At 49.1% G+C, this 13,409-nt stretch overlaps 1 protein-coding gene across 1 annotated transcript in view; it reads left to right on the top strand.

Moving 5' to 3' along the window:
• Window positions 1-11,837, top strand: part of SLC25A48 (solute carrier family 25 member 48) — a 40,923-nt gene extending 29,086 nt beyond the window's left edge. The window contains exons 6-8 of the mRNA XM_040622704.1: window positions 797-930; window positions 7,859-7,988; window positions 8,896-11,837. Coding sequence (XP_040478638.1) covers window positions 797-930; window positions 7,859-7,981 — 257 coding nt within the window. The 3' untranslated portion in view covers window positions 7,982-7,988; window positions 8,896-11,837. The remainder of the gene's footprint in view (window positions 1-796; window positions 931-7,858; window positions 7,989-8,895) is intronic.
• Window positions 11,838-13,409: the final 1,572 nt, after the last annotated feature.

Raw genomic sequence — 13,409 nt, 5'->3', positions numbered from 1 at the left:
TTAAACCTTGCAACAGCTGCCTTGGACTTCGGCATCCATTTGTTTTTCTCTTCCTAAGGATGTGCCAATTTTCGTGTTTATACAGTAACCTGGCTTTGTTTCCTTAGAGTCCTTTAAAGTTACAAAAGTGCTCAAACTAGGGCACCTGAGCTTCTCCAATGAGGATGACCCAGTGTTACATCGTCCCAAGGCTTCTATTTGAGATATCTGGAAAAGTGACAAGATTTGTAAAGCCCTGCCCCTGCTGTCTTCAGTCCTTACTTGGCCCTTCGTCGGCAAGCAGCCTATCTGCAAGTGTTTGTTTAGCTGTTCCGTATTCAGAGTCCCTTCTGTCTCTGCGGAGCCACAGGTCTTCCGCCTCAGCCCTCACTCTGCTGCTCTTGCCCTTGGCACCCCGGAAAGGCACTACAAAGTATTGGGGGGCCTGTTCTTGTTTCTCCAGTAAAAGCTGCTAATAAAGGCATCCGCTGACAAAGCGCTGGCTCTGGGCCTGGCTCTGTGCTAAACGCTCCATGTGCATCTGTTTATTTGTCCTAACAGTGGCCCTATGAAGGTAGGTACTGTTGCCCCATTTTACAGATGGCAGACTCAAGGCCTAGAGGAGGAGACTTGTATGAAGTTCCACAGTGAGTGGTGAAGGAAGTTCAGGGATGGCCTTCACAGATCCTGCCTGAGCTCTTCCTACTTCCCCCAGCAGCTTGTTTAGCCGATCGATGGTGCAAAGGCGCAGGGAGCCACGTCCCCTCCAGACCCCAACCAGCCAGTCCCTGACACCTGTTTGTCTCTCTCTTTACAGGAGCAATTTCTTGGGGGACAGCGACTCCTATGGATGTCGTGAAAAGTCGACTCCAGGCTGACGGGGTTTATTTAAACAAATACAAAGGTGTCCTGGATTGTATCTCCCAGAGTTACCAGAAGGAAGGTCTTAAAGTAAGCCCCAAGCAGTGGTACGGGGTCAGTGTCAGTCTTCTGGAAGGTGGGCCAGACATTTTGGGGGATATGAGATTGCAGAGAGGGGAATCAGGAAACCGAAGAACTGGCGGTTACACATCAAGCCCTACTTAGATCCTTGTCTCATCTAGTCCATGCCCCAGGCTGGTGGAGAAGACAGGCGCAGAGAGGACTGGTAACCTACTTGAGGTCACACAGCCGGTGCATGGCAGAGCAGGACCTGGACCCACATCTGTGTGTCACCAAATCTTACCTTCCCATCAGGAAAGGCTGGGAGCTGCTTCCTCACTCACTGCTCGGTGCCTCGCTCTCCTCCAAGTAGGGGGTCCCAGGGCCACATCGGTCATCACATCTCACAACGTCCACTCCCCCAGCCTGTCTTCTTCTCCCTCACCGCACCTGAGTCCACAGCCCACAACCTCTGGCTCAGCTCTGAGGCAGCCTGCAACCTGACCTTGTCTCCCTTCTCTTTCTGCCTCCCTGCATGCAAAGAGCTCATCTAAATCCAAGCCTCTTTCTGTCTCAACTGTCCTAGGATGACGACCAGAATTCCAACTTTGGCATCCAAGGCTATAAACAAAATCATCCCTGTCTACGTTGCCTCCCGTGACACCCCCTAGTACCCTCCAGAGAAACCCTCATGTGTGCTCTGCCTCCAGTGGGCCCCCAGCTTTCTTGGCTTGCCCCTTCACATCAGCAGACTCGAGTTAAAGCCAGCCTGGCTACTCGTGGCAAGTTGTTTCACCTCCGGGCCTCACTTTCTCCTCGGCTAAACATCCCTACCATGAACAACAGGGCTATTTGTTAGTGAGGTTAAATTAGGCATATAAAAAGGGCTTAGCTTCATGCATAACCCACAAAGGATATTTAAAAAGAGTTAGCCACTTGTCATTGGCTTTAGTATTAGTATTAGTAGTTTTACTAGTGTTAATGTTACTACTGGACACTGGACCTTTCCTCACATGGCTGCCTCATCCCCAGCCCTCCAGTCTTTACTAACTACCCACTCCAGTGCATCCAAACTCACTCACACACACACGCACACACACACACACACACACACACACACACACACTCACTCACACACACTGGCCAAGCCCTTATTCTCCAGGTGCTCCCAGACTGTAGCTGGAGGGTCTGGGGCCAGTTCATAGGCTGCTCTAGCTTCCACTGCCAGTACTGAGGTCTCTCTGCCTAGTACCTGAAACAGAGGTGGGCAGGACTCTTCGGTCCCTTGCCATGGGGTGCTGGATCCCACAACTCCCACAGAGGCCCCGGGCATGGATGGATGCCCAACTTTTGTTGTTGAGGTGGGGAAGGATAGGGACATTTTGTACTGCCATGATGCTGATGTCACTCTCTTCGTGTATTTACCTTTATTGAGATCTTTATGTCTTCATACAGTTTCAAGTTACTCTCTAGTGCTGTTTCATTTCACCTCCAGGACTCCTTTGAGCATTTCTTACAGGGTAGATCAAGTGGTAATGAACTCCCTCTGGGAAGTTCTTATCTGGGAATGTCTTAATTTTTCCCCCAGTCTTGAAGGATAGTTTTCCTGGATACAGGATTCTTGACTGACATTTTTCTTGTAGCACTTTGAATATGTTGGCCTATTGACTTCTGGTCTCTCAAGTGTCTGATAAGTAATCTGCTGTTAAACTTACTGAGGATCCTTTGTATGTAATGTGTTCCTTCTATCTTGCTGCTTTCAAAAGTTTGATTATAATGTCAGTCTTGGTGTGGGTCTCTTTGAGTTTATTTTACTTGGAGTCATTAAGCTTCTTTGATGTTTATAGTCATGTCTTTCACTGAATTTAGGAAGTTTTGGGCCATTATTACTGCAAATATTCTCTGCCCCTATCACTCTTCTCCTTTTGGGACTTCCACAATGCATATATTGGTTTGCGTGATAGTTTCCCACAGATCCCTTAGGCTCTTTTCACTGTTCTTCAATCTTGTTTCTTTTTCTCAACCACAATAATTTCTATTATCTTATTTTTAAGTTTGTTCATTCTCTTTTCTGCCCGCTTAAATCCTTATAGTGAATTTTTCATTCCAGTTACTGTGCTTTTTAGCGGCATAATTTTTGTTTGCTTTCTTTCTGGATTTTCTATTTCACCTTGATGTTTTCATTTTGTTCATGTATCATTTTCTTGACTTTCTCCATATCTTGCTTTAGTTCTTCAAGCATCTTTAAGACAGTTCTAAAGTCTTTGTCAGGTAGGTCTGCTATCAGGTCTTTTTCAGGGACAGTTTCTCTTGATTTATTTTGCTTTGAATGGACCATACTTTCTTGTTTCTTTTTATGCCTTGTTATTTTTTATTGAAAATTAGACTTTTGAATTTAATTATGTGGTAACTCTGGAAATCAGATTTCTCCCCTCCTCCCCCAGTGTCTAGTGGCTTTTGTTGTTATTTTTGTTTATTGTTTTGCTTTTTTGATTGTTGTAGGCTGTCTCTATGCCAAAGATCAACCTGAAGTGTAAACGTAAGGTCTTCTCAGGTCTTTTCTGAGCCTTTCTTTGGGAATACACGGTTACTTTCCAATTTTCCCATAATGCTGTTGCCTTTGAATATCCTAGTCTTTAATATCTAGCTTCCAAAGGCGGAAAGAGAGAAAAATGAAGGGGGAAAGGGGCATTGGCCAGAGGAGGGGGGACTTGCATCAGTGGGGATAGAAGAAACAGCAGTGGCTACCTTCCTCTTTGCATCTCTGTGGTCAGACTCAGCAATCAGTGATGAAAACACAGATCTCCAGTATTTGCAAGCCAGGGTCCTTATTGCCCACTCTGGCTTCCGCAAACTGTGTGTGCAGGTTGCTCCCAAGCGTGTGTGCACCTGCCTGCCACAGGTCCGGGGGTGGGGCATGGGTAGCTGCTACCTGGCTAAGAGCTAAACTGGACTGAAATTAACCAGATTTACTGTCCAAACTTCTCCTGGAAGGTGTAAGCGTTCAGTAAACCCCAGAATTCCGAAACAGTTACATCAGGCAGATTCCATCAGTGCAACTTTTATCTAGGTAAGGAAACAGATTTCTGGAATTTTGTATTCTGCCACCTTCCTAGAATCCTCACCTCACTTGTCTTTTATATTGTTTTAGCAGAAGCACAGTTTGTGATTCAACCAGCAAGTACAGAGGGACACATAAGAGAGATTCAAACAGGATGCTGTTTTATTCGAGATATTCTTGTCTGCTATTAATTAAAATATTAATGTGTCAAGTTACTCAAATTAATGTGTCAAAATATTAATGTGTCCTAATCCTGTATGGTCTATAGAGGCTAAATATATTGCTGATATTATTTCCTCCAAAAATTACTGTGCTCTGTTAAGAACAAAGTCCTGGAAGGCAACTGAGGTCAGATGATTAATTTCTTAATCTCAGTAGCATTGGTCCATAGTTTATATTCAGCGACAGGTTTTAAATAGAGCTAATGGCATTCAGCTTGATTAACCACTCAGTGACTGAAAATCATTCTTAATTTTTTTATTAGTTGGTTTTAAAAATAGATAATATATGAACATAGGAAGTTTCAAAAGATGTAAGAGGATATACTGTCTAATTGTCCCTCCTTGGTCTTCCATCTTCTCTCAAAGGCAATCACTGTTATGAGTTTCTTAGAATATATTCCAAAAATATTCACAGACTGTGCAGGCTTATTTGTGGGTAGTTCTATTTATGTATGTTTGTATATGTGTTTGCATGTAAACGTAAATAGTAACATGAAGAAAATGTCCCACATAGCCCTGGACGACTGGCTTGTCTCACAGTCCCTCTCAGGAGCAGGACGAACGGCTTTTCCTGGGGCCCAGTGGCTGGCTCCAGTCACAGCTGGCTGTGGGGCTGGCTCTGCGGAGCTTCCATTCCCAGACACTTTTTACTGTGGCTTACTGAGGCAGGGTGAGCCCACCTGTCCCCACTTCACTATGGAAGGAGAACTCAGTGAGAATGAAGACTTGGGAAGGAGTAGAATAATGGTGATGGTACCCAAGTTTGGCAGTTCTTTGTAACCTGCTTAATGATTACCAGGAAAGCAGCCTTTTTGATAAAGGGAATCAGAAGTCTAGGACTTTGGGGGCACTCTCGAATCAAAAAAGAAGTCCATTCTCTGCGTGCTGTGAGTCCATACTCTGCCTGCTGTGACATTCGTCATGGGCCACTTGGGTCATCGTGCATATTGGGAGAGTTACCGTCTGAGATAAGGAGGCCAGAGAAGGGACTTGGTATCCTTCAGCTGCATGGAAGTGGCTGTTGTGAGGGAGTTCGTGAGGGTGGCTTGAGATTGAACGACTCTTAAGAGAGGTGGAGAGGAACATTTGCAGGAAGAGCAATTCCCGAGGCAGCAGAGTTGGTTGCCCTTTGGTTCTGCCATCTGGGGACTGGAGCCCTCCCTCCACTCTCAGAGTCCCCCACTACCACTAACACCAGCAGGACTCTTTCAGCTTGGAGACTGTTCCCTTTTCACAACAAGGAATTTGTTCATTCCATCCATCCACTCACCCGTCCACTGATTGATTTAGTACAATTTATAAAGAGCCCTCTGGGCCAAGAAAAGTATTAGATGCTGGGGGTTCTGAGGCATAGATGTTGGGGGTTCAGAGGTGTAGATGCTGGGGGTTCCAAGCACACACATCCCTGCTTTCACTACCCTGACTGAGGTTATTAATAGGGGTGCAGACAAATGTTGGGTAGTTAGAGACAGTGTGAGAAGTGCTGTGATGGCAGAGATCCTGAGTGCACAGAAGCCAACGGGCCATAGTCCAGCTTGGGGTGGCCCTGGGAAGACTGCTAGAGGGTGCAGCCAGGCCTGGGGAACATTCCAACAGATGGAACAGAAGAGACACAGTAGTGGAAGAGAGATGGCTCCTTGGAGGAATGACAGGTTGTTAACTTGCCCAGAATGTCAGGTGTAAGAGGCTGCCCAGGGAAAGTGCAGGGCCCGAGCATAGGAGTCTTGGCAGGCCAGGGAAGGGTGTAGACTTCCCTGGGCAGTGGAGAGCTATTGAGGCTTCATGAGGAGAGACTAGACCTGGTGGTTTCGTGTTCCGAAAGCTCAGGGTAAGAGCCAGCAGGTCTGCACTTTGTCGTCTTTGGACCTCACAGCAGAGCAGGCCAGTGCTGCTGGAGAGAGGTCGTGTCTGTAAGTCTGAAATGTTCCGTGGTTCCCGCAGGACCCAGAGTTGTGGGAGAGGAGACCACACTCCAAGTTGGGCCCTGCCTGGTTCGGCCTCACAGAGCAGAGCCAAGCCCAGGCCCACAGGGGAGTGTTTATGGGCACCCAGCATGGAATTTTCCTTTTAGAGCTTGGGCCAGTTCCTTGTTGTTATTCAGTCACACTGGGTGAGCCTGGGGAATTCCAGAAAGGTTAGACATTAGATGTTACAAGTGTCCTGCTTACCCCTTGCCTGGATCACTCCATGGTTTGGCTGAGCCACTTGCTCCCCTCTGGGGATCCTTGTCTGTCAGCTCCCTTCCCTGTGAGGGCCAAGGCTTCCCCCCAAACCACAGAGGCCATTCTCTCCCCATACAACCAGGCTATGTCTTGCAGGCAGCCATGGAGTGCTAAGGTGCAGATGTCTCTCCTGAAGGAAGACCTCCTGACATCCTGGCTGGCGACAGTGGCCTGTACCTACCCTGACACCACAGTGCCTCACAACCGAGGAAACTGGGGAAATGTAAAAGGGCTGGATTTCTACTTCCTCAAAATTACAGTACCAGTTCTATTTATTACACTTAGTAAATATACAGGAGTGAGCTAACAGGTGTACATCATATTCCTGACAGTTGTCGGGTCATTTATGCTTGAGTAGGGTTTCCTTTAGATGTGTTGTCTCTTCCCAGGGAAAACATTCAAGGACAGGCCCTCCCCCCGCTCCCCAAAGCCCTGATCTGTTCTCATCACATTCTAGATCATATTATAATTATTCTCACGTGGGGCTTATCTCCCCCTAGTAGGTTTTAAACTGGGCAAAGGCTGGAACCACATTACATTGATCAATTTCTACCCAGCACTGGGCAGGAAGATTCGGGGAGGAAGTGAAGCATCTTATCATATGCCCTAGTGATGGGAGGGATGGAAGACAAATACAGGCTTCTCTTATCAGTGGCTGAGTTAAGCAGCTCATCGATTCAGGCCAGTCCTCCTCGGCACTTACACTAATGATGGAAGGTTGAGTGCCACTCTGTGTAAAGATGGCTCCTGATAATAATGAGGGTGATGGGACCGTCAGCAGGTCATGAGCACTGGCTGCATGACAGGCACAGGGCAAGAGCTTTGAAAGCATCATCTCGTTTATTCCTTCAGCAGCTGTATCAGCTCAATAGTATTGTTACCCCCATTTTGCAGTTGGGAAGTTGAGTTCCAGAGACTTTGCCACTTGCTGAAGTAACACAGCTATTAGATGCCAAAGCTGTGTCTCAACTTCGTGTCTACAGTCTTAAAAGTATGGCCTGAGTTCTTCCCCACTCTGCCCCTTGGGGGCATTTTGTGACGCACCTATCAAGATGGTTGGTCAGTGGAGAGCGCGGACTTCCAGGTTCCAGAGAATTTTGTGTGTGCATGTGTTTGTGTGTGTCTGTGTGTGTATACACATGCATACAGGTATATACATGAGAAAGAGCAGCAATTAAGCAAGTGTATGTGGTGTTCATGGTCAGCGTTTGCCCACAGTCTTTAGTGTATGTGTACCAGGCCTGGGAGGAAAAGCCCAGTCACAGGTGATGTGGGTCGAGGCAGGGGCATGACTGGGGCATCCGGGGTGGTTTTGGCTCACAAGGGTCCTTTGGGCTCTGTGGAGTCCAGCCTGGGACAAGTGGCAACATCCCCAATCTTTTCTCTGTGCCTCAGTGGTGACACTACAGAGGGTCTGGGTCAGTCCTCTGTGATAACGCTGCCTCCTGCCACAGGTGTTTTTCAGAGGCATCACGGTGAACACTGTGCGCGGCTTCCCCATGAGCGCCGCCATGTTCCTTGGGTATGAGCTCTCGCTGCAGGCGATCCGCGGGGACCACACCGTGACCAGCCCCTGAGCGCCAGGTCAGTGCGCTTCCTTCCCAGCCAGCTGCACCTCCCTGGAGCTTGACACTCTCTTCTTTGCCATGAACACATTGTGACCTTCTGAAATGACCCTGTCATTCATTTCCTATCTAATCTGTGTCAGTTCTGGGGCCACAATGGCCACCCTTCTTGTCATCAGAAGGCCCTTCTGAAATGCCCACCTGTGACTGGTGGTGAGCTGGGTGCCCAGTAACTGAGATCGGTACAGAATTTACCCTTTGATAGTGAGCTCACCAATCTGTTTTCCTATCCAGCAGCTTCAACAGACCCTGAAGAGATGTGTATTTCACTTTCCTATACAAATTCAATGGCTCAGGCCCAGAAATGAGGACTTAAACAGGGCACCATCTCCTCACCTCCCTACTGGACTCAGAGCATGAGTCTGAGGGCCACCAATGGGCTCCCAAAGCCCTGGAGGACAGCCTTGGCCCTCGTTCCCTGCCCCCCACACCATTTCTCTCTCCCTCTCTTATTGTAAAAGAGCACTGCAGCCCAAGGGATCTAAGAAAAGAAATCTGAGCAAGTGACTCCCTTAGTCAAATGCCCTCAGTGGCTCCGCATTGCCCTTTAGGTCAAGCTTTACTAATCAACCCTGTCATCACCAGCATCCTGAAGATAACATTCTTGCTCTTGCCTCTGGGTCTTTGCACATGCTATCCCTGCCTGACACCATCTTGTCACCCCTCCCCCCACCCCATCCTTGGCTTCACCAACTCCTCTTTGTCATCCAGGCTTTAGTCTAGAAGTCTCTTCCTCCAGGAAGCCTGCACTTATGCCTCAACCAAGATGAGTTGTGCCTGCTGTAGGCTCTCCCCTGCAGCCCCTGCTCAGCCCCTACCACATCCCTTTGCATCATAACTGCCTGATGACTTTCCTCACTCCCCAGCCAGCATGAAGGTCCCAGGAGAACTGTGAGTGTTTCTTCACTTCTCTATCGCTGGTGCCTCACACGGAGCCTGACACAGAGATGGCCACTCAGAAACATCGTTGAGAAGACGGACGATTAACTTCCAGTATCCCCTCAGCTCCTTCTCTTCCTTTCCTCCCATTTCTCCTTCTCTGGCTCAATACTGGTAACCCACAGAGCTGAGAAGACAAAGGGGGATGAGTCACCGAATTTTCTAGTCAACAAGAAACCATTTTGCTTCTGCCTTGGTGACCGCCAATTCTCTCAAGAAGGATGGCCCTTCAGAAAGGTCTAGCAAACCTGCCTGCTGCCTCCCCTGGAATAGCAGCGGCCTGCTGACATGTGTGGATGGGGCCAGACCCTAGACCCGGGGCAGGGAGGGATGGATCAGGCCGACAAGACTGAGCCCAGGACAAGCCCTGGCCGCCAGCTTTACATCAGTGCTTTAGCTTTTCACTGAAGCACCCACATTCACTGCTCTCCTGGCGCTTTGCCCTCTCTTACAAAAGGAAAAGAGGAGTAACACATTTTGCATACTTAAACATCTTGAGTGAAGCACTACTCTCCTTGGGTTTTGTCCGGGGCAAGGCAGAAGAATGGTCTGGTTCTCAAAGCTGTGCTCAGATACCGACTGCTCCCCCCTGTGAACGGAGGAAAGTGGCTTTCCGGAAAATCCTGTAATAAAGTCAGTGCCTCTTTATCGTAGAAAGAACGGAAAACACAAACAAAAAGAACAAAATAAAATGCCAATTTTATGCAATATTTTATTCCTCATTCTTCCCATTTAATAGTTCAGGACCGTCTTTCTATGTGATTAAATATTCAGCAGCCAGGTGGCTTGAGTGCCAAGACCTGGCAGCACTCGGAGTGGCTGGACACTTGCCTGAGCTGTCACACCAGCCACTTGTCACCACCCTGGAGACTGGCTACTTCAGGAGGAAGGAAGATGTTTCTAGCAAGCCACATTCTGTTGGTTCTGGATTTGGCCTTTCCGAGCAGCGACCACCCCAGCTGGAAGCCCCTCTTTCTGAACGTCTTCTCACTGGATAGGAGGCCGAGATAGGTGCTGGCCTTGGCTCTGCAGGTGTGGGCCAGGAGGCTGTGGCTCTTCAGTGGAAGAGAAGGCTCCCAGTGACTTTTCTGGAGCCTCATCCTGAACAAGTCTCACACAAGGAGTTACACTTCCGAGGCCCTTTATCAAGTCCTGGATCTGAATTTACCAAGTAGCTCTGAGTTCACGGGCACTTCATGGTCTAGGCGGCAATAGCATCCAGTCTCTGAAGATGTGGAAACCGGTGCCTCCCTTGGGAGTCCAGCCTGGGGACGGGGCGAGACATGATGGACGTTAGAGAGACACAGAGCCCCGCAGGCCCTGCGAGGGGGTGGGATGGGGACTCTCTCGCGTCCCTCGGTGTAGGTGGTGGGATGGCACGGGATTCTTTCCAGTGTCTGCAGGGAGCAGCTACCGACCCAGCTCCTCCAGCTTCCTTCCAGCAAGCAGAGGCAGAGTTCTCCCTCACCCCCAGCAGGTCCCATGGAGGGAAAACGCTGACTTTTCATTCCTCCTCTCCGTTATTTCTCCCCCAGGATACCACATACGAGTGACCCAAGGGCCGGATGAAACCCAGTGAATGCCACGTGATGTGGTGGTTTGGGATGTGGTTAGTTTTATCTGTTCACAGGGAGATACCAGACTCAGCACGAGAAAGATGACCCTTGTTGGTAGAAGTGAGGTCCCAACCCTGGTCAGCAGTCAACTGTTCGGCTTGTTGGAAGCCCATGATTCCAGCTGGACCATCCCATGCCCACCGACCACGATCCACTATCCCAGAAGCTTCCTGGAGTGATGCAGGTCTGCCTCCTGCTGTGACCTTCTTGCTCCAAACCTCATTGATCTACTTTCAATTCCTGGAAAATCCATTTTCAAGGAAAGAAGATACATTCTTCCTGTAATACCCTTTTTTTGAACATTTAGGAATAACCCCAGACAACCTCCTCTCCCTTCTCATCTGTTCTCCTGGTGAGACTCTGCCAACGGTTGCTTCACAGAAACGATTTTCTCAGGGGATTGTTGACCCTTAGGCCTTGCTGACTGATAACCCTGGTTAGATGAAAACCCTATTTTTTCATCCTTTTTCCCCAGGGCCAGTGTCCCCTGGCCAGAGCTGGGGTCTTCTGACCACAGCCTCATTTTGCTACCACTGAAGGCAGCCATCTAGGAAACCCATGGGAGTGAATTTACTGAAGAGAAGGAAGGCTGCCCTTCCACTCATGCTCTGGGCCGGGTGGGCATTCAGCCATCGGCACTGACCTCAGAATCCCTTCTTTCCTCGTTCCGAGGACTCTGGCCCTTCCCTCCTGGCCGGGGCCACTCAGCTGCTGCCCGGGTAGGGAGTGGAGCACCACTGACTGACACCAGCTTATTGATCCGTCCTGGCCCGTGGGACAAAGCAGGGTAACGGGGACCCTGCCCCCACGCCAGCTGTGTGCTCGCTGGGAGTTCCTGGAGGAGCTCCATTGTCGCCACACTTCCGAATAAAAACACCAATAACCTCTTCAAGTCATTTCTGAATCAGATATTTCTGCCTGGCTCCCAGGGGACACTGGCCACCCTCATTCTTCTCTCTGTTTAGATCCCTGCGGATGGCGCTGGCCCACAGAGCCCCTCTGTGCAGGTGAGAAGGGAGACCTAGGAGGGCAGTCAGGCCTCTCCTTGCCCAGCTGCAACAGGTGGGCAGGGAGGGCGCAGTGGAGGGACAGGAAGCCTTGTAAGGGCCTCCCCATGGGAGTGGTGGCAGGTGCTGAGAGGCACTTCGGAGGCGGTGGCATCGAGCATGCTGGAACGGACATTCTCTGGGTCTTATTGTCTGGTGGAGAACAAAACACAATAAAATATTTTGTCCACAGTCTGGTTTCCAGAATGGTTTCATTATTCTGAATTTTCTCTCTCTCTAGAACCACATGCGAGGGCCACTGCTCTTTTGCTGTGCTGTGGCACGTGTCCATGACGTCACTTTCACTTCTGCGCCGACAATGGGCATCCCTGATCAGTCATAGAGCCTTTTCCAGACGCACTAAATGCCGCTTTGGAATCCCCAGAGTAGGGCCCTGGGCAACCACTACCGTCCCGCAGAACCCGCACACAGATTGCCATTCTTAGCTTAAATCTCAGTGGGGAAAATGTCCTTAGATTTTTTTCCTTTCCCCTTTGAGAGTATTTTCCTTGATTTTTCTGTTGCCTTCTGCACTACCGAAAGAATCAGTCACCCGAAGGCTCTCTCGGCTGAGGAACTGCAGAATCACCACGTGGTGGCAGCAGAGGTCAACAGAACTGTCCACAGACGTCAGCTTCTGGTAGCTTGTGACCAGGGTCCTCTGTGGTGAGAGCATCTGAGCCCCGTGACATTTCTCTTCCTGTTTTCAGGATCTCGCCATCTACCTTGTTGTTGTCTTTTTACTTCTCTGTGGTGTAACGAACCTCAGACAAGAGAAAATTCCACCTTGCATTCCAGGTGCAGACTATCATTGACTACCTTTGTGAGCTTGGCCCAATTTTGCCTACACTGGGCCTCAGTTTTCTCATCTGTAAAATGGGGGATTTAACAATGAGTCTTCATTATTTACCTACTAGGGCTTCAGTAAGAATCAAATGCAAACATGGTTTTGTAAATTATAAAGTTAAAAAAAACGGGAGTTTGAGAAGGCAGGGGAGGAGATTGTTTATTTGATTTTTCCGGTTTCTTGTTTTGACCTCCCTTCCTTTCTGTGAGTCTGGGTTGTTTGCAACATAGAGTGGCTTCAGTGATGTTTCTTAGACCTCGTCTCTACAGGTGAAACTCCTAGAACCACAGGTGCCTCGCCCCTAGGCCTTTGGACCTCCAAATGGACATCCAATGCACATGCTTGGGGTAGGGTGGATACAGATACTGATGTGGTTCTTCTGACGCCCAGGATGTCTGATGAACCATGGAGGCAAGCCCTTCAGGATGCTCACTTCCAGTGCCCCATGCTGTCAGGCTGACATCAAAGGGCTTTCCAGGAAACATTGGTCCAGCAGAGGAGTCCAGCCCATGAGTCCCTGAGAGCTAGAAACACCATCGAGAGAATCGCTGCTTCTCTCCTATGGCTGAGAGTGGGGAGGGGCCGTAATGCTCTGAGATCAGCCACCCCTGCCAGTCTAGGGCCCGTCCCCAGCTCCTGTGCCTCCTGCCTCCCAGCAGCGCTGGGACCAGCTAGGCCTGCGCGTCCATACCCATATGTTCTGGAAGACGCCCCTGTATCCTACCTGTGTGTTGAGCCCAGCACCTGCCACTCACTGCCTGCTTCACTGCTGTCTGCTGAATGATTCCACCGTACCCTCGGGTGTACAACAAATACATGAAGCCTTTTAAAATCTTTCTTTAAATTTAGTTTTTTTCGGGCCTCCATTCCATCTGATGGCAGTAAAGAGTAATTTTGCCATTTCATGGTAAAACTCAGAAACTTCAAGTTAA

The sequence above is a fragment of the Ursus maritimus genome, unplaced genomic scaffold (assembly GCF_017311325.1).
Source record: "Ursus maritimus isolate PB19 unplaced genomic scaffold, ASM1731132v1 scaffold_5, whole genome shotgun sequence".
NCBI lineage: Eukaryota > Metazoa > Chordata > Mammalia > Carnivora > Ursidae > Ursus > Ursus maritimus.
Note: the sequence above shows the minus strand (reverse complement) of the source record. Positions and strands in the feature narration are given on the sequence as shown.